The sequence below is a fragment of the Micropterus dolomieu genome, linkage group LG05 (genome assembly GCF_021292245.1).
Source record: "Micropterus dolomieu isolate WLL.071019.BEF.003 ecotype Adirondacks linkage group LG05, ASM2129224v1, whole genome shotgun sequence".
NCBI lineage: Eukaryota > Metazoa > Chordata > Actinopteri > Centrarchiformes > Centrarchidae > Micropterus > Micropterus dolomieu.
In genome coordinates this window covers 22,723,217-22,740,834 of record NC_060154.1, presented here as the reverse complement: position 1 = coordinate 22,740,834, position 17,618 = coordinate 22,723,217, and the positions used below count along the sequence as shown (strand labels likewise).

Below are 17,618 nucleotides of genomic sequence, written 5' to 3'. Positions count from 1 at the left end.
TGATGTCCTCAACTGTCTTGTTTTGTCCACAACCCAAAGATATTCAGTTTACTTTCATAGAGAAGTAAAGAAACCAGAAAATATTTACATTTAAGAACCTGGAATCAGAGAATTTTGACTTTGTTTTATTTTTAAAAAATCACTCAAGCTGATTAATTTAATAGTTAATTGAGAGCATTGAAAAATCGATTAATTGTTGCAGTTCAACAGTTAACCCACCCATATACCCATTTCAGATAACACAAGGCTATGGCTGTTTATCTCCATCATCTCTATTCATAGTCTAAGTTTAAATTTCTTACCAGAAAACCTTCACAATCAGGTCTATTTCCCCAAAATACCACAGCTGTGCCAATCAGTAGGCCACTTAATGAGCCGTCCATCTTAATAGTTTGCCTCAATTGCTCACCCAGGTGAGAGACACTGTTTTTATCCCCAGATCAATGTGAACAATAAAAGAAAATCTTATTTTTTGAATGACACTGGTGACCAAGGAGCTGCACTGAAATTGCAAACAATGGAAATCCAGTACGCACTCCTCTCAAGAAGAACGTCAAATCATAATGAATAAAAAATGAGCAATATATCTGTCAAGAGTTACCCTGATTCTGTTGCCAAGGCTTGTGAAGATTGCTGGATAGTGTAACCTAAATGTCTCCATTAGGTAAAAGGAGAAATTTGTCTTTTTTTTTGGTGCTGAGCTAAGAAAGCTCACACGCAGAAAGACAACCCACACAATAGTACGCTCCAAGGTCCCAGCTTGAATAGACACACTTTCCTAATGCTTCTCACTGCTCCATCATCCAGGCACAGTGGGCATACTTTTCATTGAAACAATATTTAATGGTCACACTGAGGTTATGAAAAGATTTCCTGCTCACACAGACAGCCTTCTGTTCCCCTAAGGCTGCACTGAAGGGAACACTACGGGTGCAGTCTATTGCCATGATCGCTCGTGGGAAAGCTGCGGAAAAAATGTCAACAACGGAAAAACAATAGTTTTCCTACTCATTAATAAATGTCTTTTATTATGTGGTAGAGGCTCTTTGTAATAAGTCAGAGTGAGCAAATCCACTGGAGCAACTGCTACAAAGACTTTTAATCTATCATCCTTGCAGAAGGTAAAGAGGCTTTGTGATAATAGTATTGTCACTCTCTCAGTGTTGATCGGTGAAGGGTCAGACTTTTACATCATTGGACGTGATAGCTTGCAGGTCACGTGTACAACCAAAGTTGCCATGGTGATACGTAAATACAGCCTGAAAAGTGAGTCACTGCAGTGAGACCAAAAAGCCAGATGGGGTTAAGCCCAATGTTGGTTTGCTAACCACTAATCCGGCCTCATGGGACATAACCCAGAAACAGAGGTGACAAAAACTCAGAGAGCAACAGCAAACACTGTGGTGAAAGAGTGACAACGATGGCTGAGGGAACATGAAGCTTTAAGTCGTATCAGTGACAGAGGTGAAGATAATCCTCTAACAAGCTCAGTTAGCAAGATGGGCCAGAAATCTTAATATTGTGACAAAGCTGACCATGAGTCAATGGAACGGGGAAAATACGCTTTTCAACAAGACAACAAACAGTTATGACAACAATAAAGATCCCGCTTTTAGCCCACCGTGCCCCAAATTAAAGGAATAGTTAGACATTTTGTAAAATTAAACATATTGACTTTTCTCTCCAAGAGTTGAATGAGAACATTAATACTGCTCTCATGTCTGTCTGTTAAATATAAGCCTACAGCCAGGAGCCAGTTAGCTTATCTTAGCATAAAGACTGTAAACAGCCATAACCCATTAGCACCTCTAAAGCTCACTAAATAAAACATAATATTTCATTTGTTTAATTTGTACAAAAATGTTGAGTTGTGGTTTTACAGGGCGCTGTGTGTCGGACTATTACTATATATGACACTATTATATATATATTATACTACCAGAAATATTCTTTTAATGGCAAATGGTAAATGGACCTCTCTAGTCTTCTGACCACTCAAAGCACTACACTACATGTCAAATTCACCCATTCATACATTGGTGACAGTGGCAGCCATCCAAGGTGCCAACGGCTCATCTGCAAGGAACTAACATTCATACATACACAGACATCAGGAGCAATTTGGGGTTCAGTATCTTGCCCAAGTACACTTCCACATGTAGGAGAAGCCCGGGGATCCAGCTACCAACCTTCTAATTTGTGGGTGACTCGCTTTACCTCCTGAGCCACACAAAAGGAGCCTCAGTGGGGTTCTTAGCATGATTGCACATGTGGGGCCCACTGTGGACATTATTAGGAACCCACAAGCGTAAAGCAGACTTGGCCACTTTATGGAGCCATAAGGCAAGATTTTATGGGCCCCCAAGCCAGCTCATCATCCACCCATGTGTTGTACACATGGGTATGTTGGCCTGGTGGGGGTCCAAAATGGCTAGAGTCCAGAATCTGAGCACCTGCCAAATTAATTGTCAAGCCAGCATTTCAGATTCACAACTCTACAAAACCCCCCAATGCTCTACATCACGGCCATTCACAGATATGGGACAGTATAAATATTACAGCGGCTTTATATCACAATTTATACTCAACCTCAAGTACTGTAAAAGCTGCCGTATGAACCAACAGTGTAATGCAAGTGCAAGGCTCACATAGTCAAGGTGTGTGTGTGTGTGTGTGTGTGTGTGGGTGCTGATTGTGGCAGAGAGAGGGGGTGTGGTGGGGGGTTCAAACCTTACAATCTAGTCACTCTCCCCAGCCCCCTGTGCAATTTTCACGGAGGCTGGGTTTCATCAGATATTGTATTTCAGACCTATTGATTATCTGCAGTGAGGGGACACTGTGACAAAACCTCAGCAGGAGTTCTCCATCTGCAATGAGCCATGTGCCAAACACTAGGCTCTCTCTCCCACACACACACACACACACACACACACACACACACACACACACACACTTGTTCTGCTCTGTGTTGCTTGCTTCCCTGTTTATGAGAGAGTGATATAGGAATATGCCCACTAATAAAAGCAATAAAGCTCATGCTGGTATTACTTCTGTAATGGGATTATCCAATATGCTGTGAATCAATAATAAAAACATTCACAGCGCAGCTTAATTTAAACACACATAACGTTATAACATTTAAAGCTGTCTTTTTCGTCTGAAGGTTGCATTCGGTTAGCTGATCGATATTCACCTTTAGTAAGGCCCATAGTCTGTAGTCCTCTCTTCATAATCGATTCTTATCTCCCTGACCTTTGTGTGTCTCCTGCAGGTAACTCAGCTACAAATACGATGGAGAGCAGCAGGCAGCACGTTACTGGCCAGACTATCAGACAGATTACAAAGAGTCGAATTAAGTTTATGTTTCATGCTCTCAAATATTCATTTTGAGCCGTCGTAAGATGAAGACTTTACCTTCAGTTTTGGTCGCAGCTACTTACCAGCGCCTTCCCTCAATGTTTGGACGGAGCGAGAGGTCCATCTAGTGGTGGGAAGAGAAACTGCCACCCGTGGACGTCACTGTCGTAAAGAAGCAGAGCGTTGCCGCATTGCTTGACGGCAATTTCCAATTTTAACATTTCGACATGGCGTCTTCATTGATTTGCAGCGAAACTCAGAGCAGGTAAATGCCAACTGTACACGAAAGAAGTTTGTTCATGAAGCTAAAGCCAATGAACCGTCATGTTTGAAGGACTCATTCAGGAGTTCAAGACAAACGACTCGTACAGGACACATGTCCTGCTGCATGTCACACTCCTGTTTTAGAGGTGTAACGTTAAACTAGCTAACTGGGATTTTGACGCTCTCATTTCAGGGTGAGTTCGGTGCTAAACAGAGATGTGAAGCAGTACGGAAAGAAGTACATGTTTGACTGCAATGAAGAGACATGCTGGAACTCAGACCAGGTAAAACTACAGTTGTCTCACTGTCATAACTACATACATATAGTATATACTGTAGTAACTTAAACGTTTTTTTGCCATTTAAATACAGGAAAGCAACATACTTGATTGTTTTGTACTACGAGGAAATTATGAAACTGAAATTTTAGAATTACACTTAATCTTATACAGTCTCTACTTAAAGTCTCTAATCATAGTTATGTTTAGTTTTGAGAAGTTCCTGAATCTGTTCTACCATCATCCACAATTTGTATTTAAATGTTTGCAGCAGAATAATTACTTTGTTGTGTATAATATTGTGGGAGACCAGTGTACATCAACAGCTTATTTTTTTTTCTTATGCATACTGACTGTTTTGAGCATCAGTTTTCCAGTGTGAACACACTAGACTCAAAAACTATTTACAATTCATCTGTTCATGTCACTGCGAGTCAATGTCATATCTTTGGCAGGGTGAATGTCAGTGGGTGTCTCTGGAGTTCCCCCAGTCTGTCAAGGTGTCAGAGTTAAAGGTCCAGTTCCAGGGTGGCTTCTCAGCAAAAACATGCAGACTTGAAGGTAAAACCCAGAGATGACTTTTTCCATCTATAAGCCTCATCACGAATGGTTTCCTGATGTTATTATCCGCCACTCATTTATTCTCATTTAGCTGTTTCCCATTGCAGACAAGATGTAGAAGTGTGAAAAGATCAGTGATTTTCCCCTTGTGCTTTTCTGCAGGTTGCCCAAAGGACGGAGACTTTACAGTGATAAGCCATTTTTATCCCGAGGACAACAACTCTCTTCAGATATCCTTCAGTCTGAATTTGCAGGATTTGACAGAGATTTAGTTGATAACTGCATAAATTCTGCCCCATAAATGAGACAAACGCTGTAAAGTCTCTTTTGTTTTTATTCCCTGGCAGATAAAGACGCAAAGTCTTTAACTAATATCCTGTATATTGTCTACGACTGTATCACACAAATATTGGTATTTCATCACCTATTTTTTTAAACATAGTTAACGTAACACTAAATGCAATTTTGCTTTAAAACCTCAGTCTGTCGCTCTACTCCAGGGTTATTGCAGCAGTTGAAGCTGTACCTGAAGCTAACACAGCGTGTTTCCTGTTACAGTTCTAGGTGGTTCATATTAAGTATCACACAATATTTTCCTGGACATGCTTTTTCATTATTTCCATGCTGATCTTGTTCTTAACCCCACACCCACAGCTTTCCCATACAGGAGGCCCCAGCAGTGGACAAAGTAAAAATAATGTTTGAGAATAGTGCAGACTTTTTTGGGAGAATTATTGTTTATTCCTTGGACGTCCTGGGGGGGAAAACCTCATGACAATTTTTTAAGATCCCCTCATGAGAGAGGAAATGACCCTTGAGTAAAAAACAGGACGGTGCGGTGGCACTTGGGAAACATGTCATCTGTTCTGCCACCTCATGAACTGATGTGAATGTGGCCTTTTTTGGTATGGACGCTTTCAGGAATCTGTGAAGCCCTTTCATTCAGACACAAAAGGCTTTGCATGGAATCTGAGTTTTAAGTGCAGATTTAACCTGTTTCTTGTGATTACATCATTTGTTATATTGCTCTCTACACTTATATTGTGCCTTTTGAGTAAAAGCGCCATCCAAGGGAACACACAGTAAAAAAAAAAAAAAACATTTTTATTAAAACTTGTTTACTCCTTATTTGCTGTCAGTCAGCCAAACAAAATAATTATGCTGCACAACTGTCACATTATAGTCCTTGTTTGTACAAAGTGTTTGTACATTGTAATGAATACAAATAGAATAAACTGTTTGTAAAATAACAATATAGTTTACTCCGTGTAAATGTCTTTGCATATGTACTGGTCCATTACAATGAGTTCTTGGCCATCTCACCACCGATGACAGCTGGTTGTAGGTCTGAGATCAACTGTATCAGACTGTGCTTTCCATTTATTCATTTTGGCTAGTTTCATGTTGGTGGCTTGTAGAGTTTCAGAATATGGTCCTCCAACACTTTCTGAACTGGGAAACAAAAAATGAAAATGTTAATTCAGCAAGAAGGTTTTTTTTCCTTTTTACAGTAGCCTCTTATAAAAAGAAAACGTATTGGTCGGGGATAAGAAGGCGATACTTACTCTTTTTGTGTCCAAGGGCGACAGCTAAGGCCATTGGACTGTACCCAGAGTCAGACTCAATGGTCATGTCTGCCCCTTTAGCTGCATGAGAGCAAAGAAATGGAAATTAATAAATGGATTCAAAAAGAATATGCTAGAATTCATCATGATTTTACATCGTGGGCATGCAATGTACCTAAGAGTGCCTCTACACATTTGATGTGGTTCCCTCGTACAGCATATAGAAGAGGGGTCCCACCATTCTGAGATTAAAATACAAGTGTTCATTAAAAACAAAACAATAATCACATTGTAGTTATATTTCAATGTTTCATAGACTTTATCAGTGATGCAATGAAGACATATCTGACATTAAGTCATTCTGTACCCAGTCATAAGTGTTGATGTCTACTCCATGACTGAGAAGAGACTCAACAATGTCCACATAACCTCCAGAGCTGGCCAGTGTCAGGGCACTCTCTCGCTCCCTGGCAATTGTTTTGGGGTCTGCGCCCTAAAACAAAAACCCCATAAACCCCATCTGTGAGATTGTAAAGTTTGTCTTAACACCATGTGCATGTCTTTCTGGGCAGCAGTCATGTGTTTCTGACCTTTTCCAAGAGAAAATCCACCACAGCTTTCTCTCCAAACGCTGCTGCCCACATGAGAGGTGTAAAGCCCCGTTCATCCTGTCTGCTGAGCAGTGAACTGTCTGCAAAGACAATTCACGGCCCTTCAGTAAGGATTTTGTACAGTTTGATGCCGTACAACAACTGCATTGTGTTATTATACTGCTTGTTCTCTGACAGTGACTTCTAGATTCCTCACCTTTGCTCAGGTGTGCAGCCACTTGTGAAACCTCGCCTTGAGCAGCCAACTGGTGTATGGACAGAGCTGATGGAAATAAAGTAAATGAATATGCTAAATATAAAATGCTTTTATGACACCATTTTCTCAGCACTTTGCCACCAGAGTATCCTGCCAGTACTTACAGTCTAATGTTGCTGGGCGTACTGTAACCTCATTCCCACGCTGCTTGTTGGTCAGAGTGGTCGAGTGTTTGAACAAATCATCTTCATCCACATCCATGTCCTCTGGAGACACTGGACAAATCAGATGAACCGCAGCCACGTCAGTGGAAGCAAGATATTCACTGTTTAATGTGTTATTTTAAGACTATAAACATCGGTCGACTGCAGATGTTGCACACAAAAAGACAAGAAAGTGATCCCAGATAGGAATCTTATATTAAAAGATAAAATACAGTAGGCACAGGTACCATTAAGCGTCTCATCTCTGGACTCGGAAGGCCACACATTAGCGTTAGATGACTGAATATTTTGGCCATCTGCAACCTCTTCATCACCTCCGGCCTCCATCATCACTGCATAAAAACAAGACACGAACTACTAAATAATTTGTCACCGCCAAGAAAAAGTAGCCAAATTTAGTTTATGAAGCAAACTGCATTGTCCACTCACCGCATCCAGCCTCACAGTCTAATTTGCGCTAACTTCCTTTTGGGATAACTGAAAGTAAATAATTTCAAATCATACGGGGGGTCTGGCTGCCCGTCGAAGTGGACCGAGATACCTTACTCATCGCTCAGTTGATTAGCTATTCAATTAATCAACTATTTTAACAGTAATAATGGAAACACGTTTGATTCAACCCGCGTAACGTATCACAGCATTTGGTACTCTTTCAAGGAAGAACAATTTTTTAATATCGATATTTCTGTCCGGAATATTGTCGTGTGGCACATGGCAACAAAATACGGAAGCAGCAAGAGTCAGCTGACACAACTCGCCTGCAGCTGCATTGTGTTATCAGTTTCTGCCAGTAATTACCAGCTTTCGTTATGGAGGACCAGGAGATGCAGCTGAAAGTTAGACGAGGTAAACATTAGCGAAACAAGTCAGCATACAACTTACCTCACTGTTGCCTTGCAACGCTGCAACCAAGCTAGTAACATAGATATTAGCTCACCGTAGCCGCTAAGCTATGCCAGTATTTTGTTTACATCGCTGTCTGTCCATGTCCCAAGCTGTTGGCTGTTCTTCTCCCGTTTTTTAAAAGTCTTCCTAACGCGGGTTGTGTATCAAATGCATGTGTCGGCTTTTGTTTGATTCTACAGTGAGTGACAAATTCACGGAGAGCATGTACGTCCTGGCTAACGAGCCGTCAGTGGCTCTCTACAGACTGCAGGAACACGTCAGGAGGTCCCTGCCTGAGCTGGTGCAGCACAAGGTATTCACCCTGTGTCATGTTGGTAGAGATGAGACCAACGTGGAAAACAACTTGGACAGGGGAAATTAACCTGTACAAATACGATAATTTACGTCGTTCTATTCCAATCACCTTCAATAAGAAAATGTGTATCTATAAACAAAAAGCTGTCCATAATCTGCCAAGCAAAGCATCAGGACTAATTGACGACGGGGTAGGGGTTGTGTGTTCACAGCTCGAAATGAGAAAATGTAGTCTAAATCACATGTTGTAATCTGAGTCCTTTCTACGCACAAAGTTGTGAATGCCAAACGAGTACAGTAAACAACACAAGTCTGTTCCCCTGCTCCTTATTTTATCTTTAGATTACATCATCAGTATGTCCCTACTATTCGATTAAAGGGCAGATTTATCTAAATTAATTACTTAAAACTGAGGCCTACAATAGAATAAAAGAAATAACTGAGTAATTGAGGTTTAGCCCGTATTTTCCCTTACTGCGTTTGAAGGCTGTTATAACTTGTTGACTTCTTTTCAAGGCTCAAAAGCCTTTTTGTTGTTGACGTTGTCATCCACTTTAAAATCAGAGGGCATAGCATTAGCCATGGAGATCATGTGTTTGGTCACTTCATTGGTTTGATTATGTGTGCCAAAACATAATGCTTTGCTATCAAATGCTTTGGACAGTCAGTTGATTACCATAAAACTTCAATTAAAAGCCTAGTCCCACTTAGATGCCTGGCATGTCAAATAAATGCAGGTCTTAATTAGATGCCTGGTCTGGTTTTTATGTAAGTTCTTTGGATTTATAAAACCTCTTAAAGCCCTCTTGAGCTAGTTGTAAGCTGCTTAGATCGCAAACTTTTGTCAATATGGATATGTGCAAACAATGAGCATAAAAGTATTATTCATTCAGATTTACTGGTATGGTCTTTCTCTCTCTCTGTGCATGAGGGGGGCCTAGATTAAATGAAAGATTTGTAAATTGATATGTTATCCGATTGCCTTATTAATATACAAGTAATATTTCTACTGTTTGAAATTAACAGTTTGATAGTATCCATCTTTGCTGAGCAAGAGTTTTGTGTGAAAGGAATTAGGGCTGTCGCAAATATAGGCAGGGTGAGTTCGGTGATTGAAGCAAAGAAAAGCCCGGGCTAAGTGTCACGACACAACACAAATAGCGTCACTACTAGTTTTATGCAGTAATACTCTTTCTCCTGAATATTTAATGTTTGCATTTTCTGTCATTACTTGTACAGACAGACATGCAGAGCTGGGAGGAGCAGAGTCAAGGAGCCATCTACAGTGTAGAGTATGCATGCAGGTGAGAAGGAGCATCGACCCACTGTGCGTATTTGCAGAATGCTGCTGTTATGACTGCTAATACTTTCATCGATCTGTTGGTCTTTGCAGCGCCGTGAAGAGCATGACAAACAGCAGCATGTATTTCAAAAACATTGACAGCCTCCTCCGTCAAGCCATCAGCATGAAGGAACAGATTAGCAGCTCTCAAGGGCGCAGGTAGGAGGCAGCAGTGAACATGTTAACTGAGACATGGTGGTGTCCAAGTGTAGGGGTGGGAAACATGACAGCGTTAGAGGTTATGATATTACACTAACATATCCATATAATGCCACTGTGCATTGACTAATCAGTGTTTTATCTTCGCATCAAAGCCGTTAGGGCATCTCTGTTCTCTGGTCCTGGCCCCTTTGCTCTGCTTTGTTGGAACTAATGTTAACTAATTTCTTTAAATTTTTCTAAAGAGGGTTTTATAATAACAAGCACTTAAAAAGCAACAGAACATGCAGATTTAGATGTACACCGGCATTTGTTGAGCAGCAGTTAGTTCTCGCTGGCTGTTAGTTAAGCTTCAAAGTAAATTCTTTCCAGCACTGTCTGTTTCTAATAGTGACCGTCACTTTTTTATTTATTTATTGATTTTTTTTCAAATTTGGAATCTGGTGTGCAAATGCAGTTCTCGTGGGTTTTAAATATTTTAAAGGTTAATTATGAATAACAGCAGTAAGACAACATATCTCCACAAAGTGCCTTTATCTCAGGTTAATATAAGGGCCTTTCTCACTTTGCCAAGTACTGTTTTCTCTATCATTTGGGAGAGGGATGGTCATTATTGGAGGTGTTTTTTCATACACAATTATCTCCCAAAACAAAAATAGTAATTGATATAATTATTGTCAATATTTAAACAAGCCAGAGAATTCTTGGTCACATCACCCTCCCCTACAAAAATGTTACCAGATCCACTCATGGGTCCTTGTACTTTTTTTATCTTGTTTGTATTCTTTCTTTGCTCCACATCATACCTTTTCCATGTATAACCTTTGTTTCTGTTTATTTAATATTTCACTTACATTCATTTTGGTACATCAGTTAATACATCTTGTTTTTTTTCCCTCTTTCAGTTAAACCCAGTTTATTTCCCCAATAACTGCAAAATATTTATCAGGCCTGTTCTGAACTCTTTGTAGTTAATGGGAGCTTCATTTTTTCTGTTTTGTTTGTCTGTGCTGTATTTGGTTTCCCACTGATACCTGCATGACCCTTAAGTGATGATATGAACCCTTCTCCCAGTCCCCTTGTCTCTGCTCCACATGCCCAATCCTCTTCCTCATGACCTCCGGACAGAGGTGTCCAAGGTTAGTAGTTCCTCCAGACATGATGTAATCACATTCAGCCCTGTATTTTGTTATAAATGACTGAAATGCGAATTTAAATGACAATTCAAAAAACATGTTTTTATGAACATCATTTTAATGTCTTATTCAGGTGTCGATAGACATCCCACTTTTTAAACTGAATTATGTTTCTAAAATGAATTAATTTGGGGTTGATATGAAATAATTTCGAACAACATCTGTTCATTCTGCACAAATATTTGGCAAATGGCCACCATATACATCAGTATAAGTATTTACATTATTACAGTGAAAGCTATAAATTTGCCAGAATGATATTTAGGCAGGATTGGTGTGTGTAATGAGATTTATATCGCGTTCATTCATAAAAAAACACTAACTTGTGCTGTCCAAATCCAATTTAAAATGCTTTATAATCTGAACAGGAGAAATCAGTAGATGAAGGTATTTTCTATCTCTATCTCATGGCGTCTGCAATGAGTCAGGGTAAACATGCTGAATGTAAAAAAGTACAAATTGACAATTTTATGGTTGTTTGAGATGACACTTGTGTTAGCAGTCCTCTTGTGACATAAGCAAAGGTCACTAGTGTCTTAAATCACAAGCTCAGCTTCCTTTATGTCACACAAGAGTAGAGTCCCTTGCAGAAATCCCTGACTTGCGTGCAAGGACGCTCCTCATCTCATTGTTGACCCCATTCCAGGGTTTAGCCTGGGCCTGCAATAAACCAGACTCAGTAGACAGGGTCCTGTGCATTCGGGGACAACTGCCTCCACTGCTGTAGCCGTCTTTATCGCTAACGTTGCCCTGGGAACCTCCAGCCGGGGAGTACTGCTGTTGCTGGTATTGTTCTCGCTGTCTCGCGTTGCCACATTGAGGGTAGGAGATCGGATGCTGGAGGTGAGACTGGCTGCGGTGAATCCGGGGTTTGTCCACGCCTACTTTGAGCTCGCAGGGTCGGGAGACGGGTGTGCTGCTGCTTCTGTGGTCATTCTGGTAGAGGGTGTTGAGGTGGTCGCTGTGGTAGTGCTTGGCACTATGGGAAGCTTTGACCAGAGAGTGGATGATAACGATGAGTAGTATTAAGATCCCAGAGGCAAGTATGCAAGCGCTTGCAATGCCCGTCTCCACCTCAAATATCAGGAGCATAAAGATGGACATAGCTGCCACGGAAGAGAAGAGGGTGGTAGAAAAACAGAGAATTTATATACACAGAAACACTAAATGACCAGCAAACAATGTTCATGGGCTATTGGGTTAATGTGTAATGTGCCAAATAACTTTAAACGAAAGACCTTGAAAGTTGTTATTTTTGACTTATTTGGGTTTGCTACTAGGTTCTCAATTTTTGGTTCATTGTTATTTTCACATTAGTTTTTCCACATTACAGCAGTTGGTTGCTTTTCAAAAATGTATTTAATTTTGTTGAAATGTCAAAGGCTGTTTAGGGATATAAAGGCTGTTGTTAGCTGAGCTATCCTATGTTTATCTCCAGGAAAAGGACTACAGACTCAGGCATTTTAAAGGAAGGGGGAGAAAAGCACAGCTCTGCGATGTGACTTCCTGAGTTGGTGGTGTTCCATCTACCGTCCCTCGCTCTACTACCTCTTGATTGAGGCCTGAAGTGGGGTCATAAGTGCGACACCTCCTCATCACAATGAAGTGACTGCCTCCAGTGACACCCCCACCCCCACCCCCCAGTACAAGCCGCTCACTGGAACAGAGGACCACAGCGCTACCAGGTTCAGCATTAAAAACACTTAAGTCATGGACGCTGCTCAAAGAATGCATTGTTCTCTTGGACTCGCTGGACGGACCCGAGAGAAAGCAGCCATGCTGGTTTCGTCTGTGCTGTTGAAAATCAACTGCACTGCCAGTGTTTTGGACACTTGTTTTTAGTTTGTTGTTAAAGGCTAAAACATCTTGCATTCAAATTACAAAAGCTTAACACACATGCACAATGAAAATGTACAAATGTGCGCTAGAAAGCAACAACAGGGGCCCAGTTCTAACCTGCATTTCAGCATTAACTATAAGTAGGTACATGCCAGAATGAGCATCATGTTGTCCAGAATCTTAAAAAAACAAACATCTTTTGCTTTTACCTGCCAAATAGACAGAAACCCCCAGGCAGAACAGTCCTATAGCCACATGTCGTACAGCTCTGCTATCCAAAAGGAACCAGTCTTCTCTGTGGAAACAAATGTCATTTGTTCAGTGTTGTGCCTTAGACATGCTTACACTTAAACGCTTCTACTTTTCTCATCAGTGCATAAATGAAGCATGCAACATAATTACTGTGTTTACACATTTCTTTTGTTTCAGTTCATTGTGACTTTTTTTGTAATACAATAAACTTTTCTTGGCTTCCTTTTGATTTATCTCTCCCTGATAAATTTGTACATCAGAACTCTTGAGTCCTAAAACATTTGTGTAGTGATTATTTGGGTACGATTATATGCTAGCTATTTTGTAAAGCTCATTATTATTCACATTTTCTTGGAATTTCCCCTCTGTCAATAGGAAGGTCCTGGGTTGGGCTGTTGGATTTGTAAACCAACGTGGGAAAGGGCCAGCTAGAGGCCGTGTGCTGGGTGCATAATTAGAAGAAGGCCATTGTCTAGATGGGATTCATAAGGGTTGAGAGGTGGGGGTTGACCAACAACACTGCGGTGCAGGCCTCTGCACTCTGACACATAAGGAAGGCCCTTTTATGCTTCCGAAACAATGTTTTCTTTTAAGGAAACTTAATACAGACATCCAGAATCTGCTGTGGCTTACAAGAACAATTTAAGAAGTCTGTTTAGGCACAAGCAGAAATGCATACTAAACAGATTAAATTATATTTTCCACTTATAGCAACAGTGTTGTACGCTGAATGTGTGACCAGAAAATAGGAAGCTCTGTAGAAAGTAATGCAATGCAGTGCGATAGTCTTGTAATAGTTATGACCATTTGTTAAACGTGAAGTTTTTGGAGGGCATTAATTCAATTCAGGGGTATTATTTGAGGCTGTACTTTCTGGTGGGGTTGTTTTCCTCTGCATTATGTTGAATATTATACATTATTTTGCTTTTCTCATTTACATATATGGACAAACTCTCTCCAGCATATTGTTAACAACAGTTCAAAATAAAGTTTTAAGTGGTTTTAAAACTTAAGGATTTATTACAAGTTTGTTGTAGGCTATTAGATTGCATGACAGCACAGGGGTTTCTACTTTCCTGGTCATTCATTGCACTTATTAACAACTAGTTAAAGTGAACTTATGTAACTTTTGCTTAACAAGTAGCGACTGTGGTCACAATTGACATTTACAGGATACTAGCAAATGCTTAAATGTAGTGTTAACAGTAACACAAGTAAACTGCGGGGTGGCCCTTAACGTTACACAACAACATCCAATGTTTGCGAACATTAGCTAAGATTAGCCACTAAAGCTACTGGTCATATCAGACCAAGTTAGACATAACGTTAGCAGCAAAACTTCTGAGTGTGCTGAAGTGAGTCAGGGTGGGTTGTACTGCTTATAACCTCAACTTTTTATTTGTTAGGGAAATATAATCTTTTCTTCTAAATAATTCTTAGCCTAGTCTTGCTTTTAAGGTTGCTTTCCTGCGCAAGTGGCGTAGGCCCACTCATATTGCAATTAACTGTACGGTGATCACAGGTGCGTTTCTATCAGAAGTGATATGCTACACTTAATGGAAAACTACTTTTTTAAATGGCTTCTTTGGACATAATCTTACCAAATGGTTGGTGATTTGCACTCTATTATTTATTTATTTTAGTAGCCCTACACATAAGTGTATGCAGTGTAAATTTTATTGTGATTTCGCTGACAGTCTTGGGTGAGTGACTGGTGCGTTTGAAGCATATGTTTGAAGGCATTTCAAAAGTAGCATTTACAAGTGTGTGACGAGGCTGAGACAGGAGCTGCCGCAGTGTTTGTTTGTTTAAAAAAAACTGCGTTACATGCAGTCTAAATTACCTTTCAGCAGCATCCTGCTCCCCCCTGCAGACCTCTGCAGAGAAATAGCTGTGGAGGAGACACACCACCACGGAGCTCAGGTTGAGAGTGAGGGACAGCGCAGAGAGCACTGTGGAGACGGGGAGCAGGACGACCCAGACTTGGGCAGGAATGATCGAGGAGGTGGAAGGTGGGGACTCCTTCACTGCTGTCTGTTGAGCCTGAAGCTGGAAAATCAAAATGACTGATAAAACGGACATGATGGCCGATAAAATCCCCAGTAAAGACAGGACTATTAGAGACCGCTGGCTGTATTTCAGCGTCATCCTAAACCTCCGGCGGTCCGGTTTCTCCAGAGAATAAAAAGTTTCCCTTTCCCGGTCGGGACTTTTACTTATCACTTCTTCGTCGATCCTAAACTCCCCAAAAGTGCGCTGGTATTCCAATGTGTGTGTTTAACGTTTTCGTAGGTCCTTGCGGGATAAATGTTTTCTTCCCCAACATGGATTTTTGCAGTGGTTTGCTTGTTGTGGCAGAGCGCCCCGCTGCCCAGTCTGAGCATGTGATGTGCTTTAAATCCCCAGATTAAAAACTTCGCAACAACAATGGACTTTTTCTGTTGGATCCTCGGAAACAATGCGTTGACGTGCTCCTGGGAAATCAGAGCTCACTGACCAAACACAAAACACCGGACAAAACGAAGGACATCAAAACAGTACAATCCCATTATAAGTTAATATAAGCACTTAATTTAACTATTAATATACCTTTTTATAATGAGGGATTTGTACAAATAATTCATTGAAAGCACTATCTTCTAGATACCCTTTAAGAAAAACAGACAGAAATCTCAGAAACATGTCCTCAAGGATTGGAACCCACAGGCTATTTGCTGATATGGCAGTGGGCTAATAGATTAGCCTACTTATGCTGTCATGTAGCCTGGTATCCTCATAACGTAATTAGAGGATTACAATAGGTCTTTCCAGCAGGCTATTTAATCATCTACTGCATTACACTAAAAGAAAGAAGCAAGTGCTGATAAAAATAAAGTTCATAAAATAAAGCAAAATGTGACCATGTCCAAAAAGTCCTAAAGTTGTTCTTGTGCAAAGTGAGACCATGGCAGGTGTGCATTACAGCTAACTTTTGAGGAATATGCAGCAGCAGCAGCGGCCACCTCAGCTAACCCCTCTTCATTAGAGTAGGCTACCTCTTTTATTCTTAGTCCAGCTCCTCAGAATCTAATTAACTTTCCACTAGTTGCCATGGAAACATGCACAGCTTATCAGAGATGCACTTTCTTGCATTCATTTAGTTTACAATTATCTATATAAACGATCACTTCTGCCTATACTTTTATCTGCATGTCACAACCATGAAATAAAATAAGTACCCTGTCCAGTATCTGCCCGCATTAATATTTAATATTCAATATTCACTACACACTTCACATTTACCAAGCTGCTGGGCCGCAAACACCTTGACATTGCCTACTTAAAAGTATGTGACTTGTGTTACAGGCGCCTTATTGTTCTGTTAGAGGTTGGGGCTTGGTGTGTGTGTGTGTGTGTGTGTGTGGTGGTGGTGGGGGGGGGGGGGGGAAAGGTGTAACCCTTATTCTGTTGAGATGTAGATAAGACTGTAGCTATAAAGGTACACAATGTGAACAATTGCTCTCACACATGTACACTGACCAGGGAAGCTATTTCTGAATTCGACAGCCTCACCACATACTCTAAAAGGGTCGAGGCTGATCTTGTCGAAAGCAGAAGTGAGAAGTTTCAGGAAAATGAAAAAAAGAAATGGACTCGATACGGAAAGTTCTCAAAGGCACCTTTAGCACTTTACTTTATGCTTTTGTGGCCCTCGACTTTTGTGTTCATCAGTAATTTTTAATAATTGTGGTTGCAATTCAGCCCGCAGTCTCCGGCTTGATGGAGCTCACCCAGCGTTTAGAATAAAAGCACGAAGGATACACTTGCATAAACCCCACACTGAGGAAAGATATAATTCCTTCTTAGCTGCAGGTGATTAGATTGCTGTATTCACAGATGGGTTTGCGCTAGTCTCTGTCGGATTGACGGGGCCCACCCAGGTGAATCCTGGAGGTATAGGCTGTGTAAGTCTGCAGGGATGTTGCTAACTATTGCATCAGATACACAGTTTGAGTTACCTCTGGGGGATCTCAAACTGTGTGTGCTTGTGCATACATAGCTCTCTGTGTCTTGATATGTTTATCTGTGTGTGTGTGTGTGTGTGTGTGTGAGAGAGAGAGAGAGAGAAACAGAGTTCTTGTCCAGACTTACACAGATGATCTGTGCTAATAAATTCTCTCTACATTATTTTTAGGAGTACATTGTGTCACATCCCAAAAATAGTCAATAATGCAGCTCATGCAGTGATTCAGTTAATACCTCTAAATATATCCATTAAGCTGACAGCATGTGTGTTTGCCATTAGTATATTAGCTTTGCTTTTCTGAGCATTTTATTCCTCCCCTTTCTCCTTTACCTCTGCCACCCCATTCACTTCCATTAATGACACCCAGGGATAGCTTATAAACAGGCAGATTTACAGTGGCTATGCAGCAGTTTGGACACATGACACTCAGACAGAAGGGCTGTATTTTTTTTTTTTTATATGCACGGTGGGTGAACACAGCAACAGTTGTAATTGTACAATAGAATAAATATCTTATACAGCAGCCTTGCCACAGATACCGTCCCCCTCTGAAGCTTATGTTCAGTGT

The 17,618-nt window shown here is 40.7% G+C and overlaps 5 protein-coding genes across 16 annotated transcripts in view; 2 read left to right on the top strand and 3 right to left on the bottom strand.

Moving 5' to 3' along the window:
* The window catches only part of ncanb (neurocan b), a 220,533-nt gene extending 217,095 nt beyond the window's left edge, over nt 1-3,438 (bottom strand). For 4 of the 5 annotated variants that reach the window (XM_046049657.1, XM_046049659.1, XM_046049662.1 and 1 more), the window contains exon 1: nt 3,194-3,404. The gene's annotated coding sequence lies outside the window, so the exon portion shown is untranslated. The other variant, XM_046049658.1, reaches the window with a different exon arrangement.
* Nucleotides 3,439-3,489: 51 nt separating this feature from the next.
* LOC123970934 (nuclear receptor 2C2-associated protein) lies at nt 3,490-5,710 on the top strand. The gene is made up of 5 exons (XM_046049353.1): nt 3,490-3,622; nt 3,815-3,905; nt 4,355-4,460; nt 4,623-4,690; nt 5,113-5,710. The coding sequence occupies exons 1-5, from the start codon at nt 3,585-3,587 to the stop codon at nt 5,233-5,235; spliced, it is 426 nt and encodes a 141-aa protein (XP_045905309.1). The 5' UTR covers nt 3,490-3,584; the 3' UTR covers nt 5,236-5,710.
* rfxank (regulatory factor X-associated ankyrin-containing protein) lies at nt 5,548-8,221 on the bottom strand. 6 transcript variants are annotated; one of them, XM_046049350.1, is made up of 11 exons: nt 7,994-8,220; nt 7,855-7,886; nt 7,486-7,533; nt 7,284-7,388; nt 6,997-7,107; nt 6,833-6,898; nt 6,616-6,716; nt 6,393-6,518; nt 6,201-6,267; nt 6,026-6,106; nt 5,548-5,912 (listed from the first exon to the last, which is right to left on the bottom strand). In XM_046049350.1, the coding sequence occupies exons 4-11, from the start codon at nt 7,384-7,386 to the stop codon at nt 5,860-5,862; spliced, it is 708 nt and encodes a 235-aa protein (XP_045905306.1). In that variant the 5' UTR covers nt 7,387-7,388; nt 7,486-7,533; nt 7,855-7,886; nt 7,994-8,220; the 3' UTR covers nt 5,548-5,859. The 6 variants fall into 6 exon arrangements, with proteins under 6 accessions (XP_045905306.1, XP_045905304.1, XP_045905303.1 ...); XM_046049348.1 differs by lacking the exon at nt 7,855-7,886 and having other exon boundaries at nt 7,939-8,220; XM_046049347.1 differs by having other exon boundaries at nt 7,486-7,886.
* Nucleotides 7,560-13,273, top strand: borcs8 (BLOC-1 related complex subunit 8). Of its 3 annotated transcripts, none has more exons than XM_046049356.1 (6): nt 7,568-7,902; nt 8,142-8,254; nt 9,496-9,560; nt 9,650-9,757; nt 10,832-10,896; nt 12,392-13,273. In XM_046049356.1, exons 1-5 carry the CDS (start codon nt 7,866-7,868, stop codon nt 10,872-10,874), a joined length of 366 nt encoding a protein of 121 aa, XP_045905312.1. In that variant the 5' UTR covers nt 7,568-7,865; the 3' UTR covers nt 10,875-10,896; nt 12,392-13,273. The 3 variants fall into 3 exon arrangements, with proteins under 3 accessions (XP_045905311.1, XP_045905312.1, XP_045905310.1); XM_046049354.1 differs by having other exon boundaries at nt 7,573-7,902; nt 10,808-10,896; XM_046049355.1 differs by lacking the exon at nt 10,832-10,896 and having other exon boundaries at nt 7,560-7,902.
* Nucleotides 11,291-15,531, bottom strand: tmem221 (transmembrane protein 221). Its single transcript, XM_046049346.1, has 3 exons — nt 14,888-15,531; nt 13,002-13,087; nt 11,291-12,059 (listed from the first exon to the last, which is right to left on the bottom strand). Exons 1-3 carry the CDS (start codon nt 15,190-15,192, stop codon nt 11,518-11,520), a joined length of 933 nt encoding a protein of 310 aa, XP_045905302.1. The 5' UTR covers nt 15,193-15,531; the 3' UTR covers nt 11,291-11,517.
* Between the last annotated feature and the right edge of the window lie 2,087 nt (nt 15,532-17,618).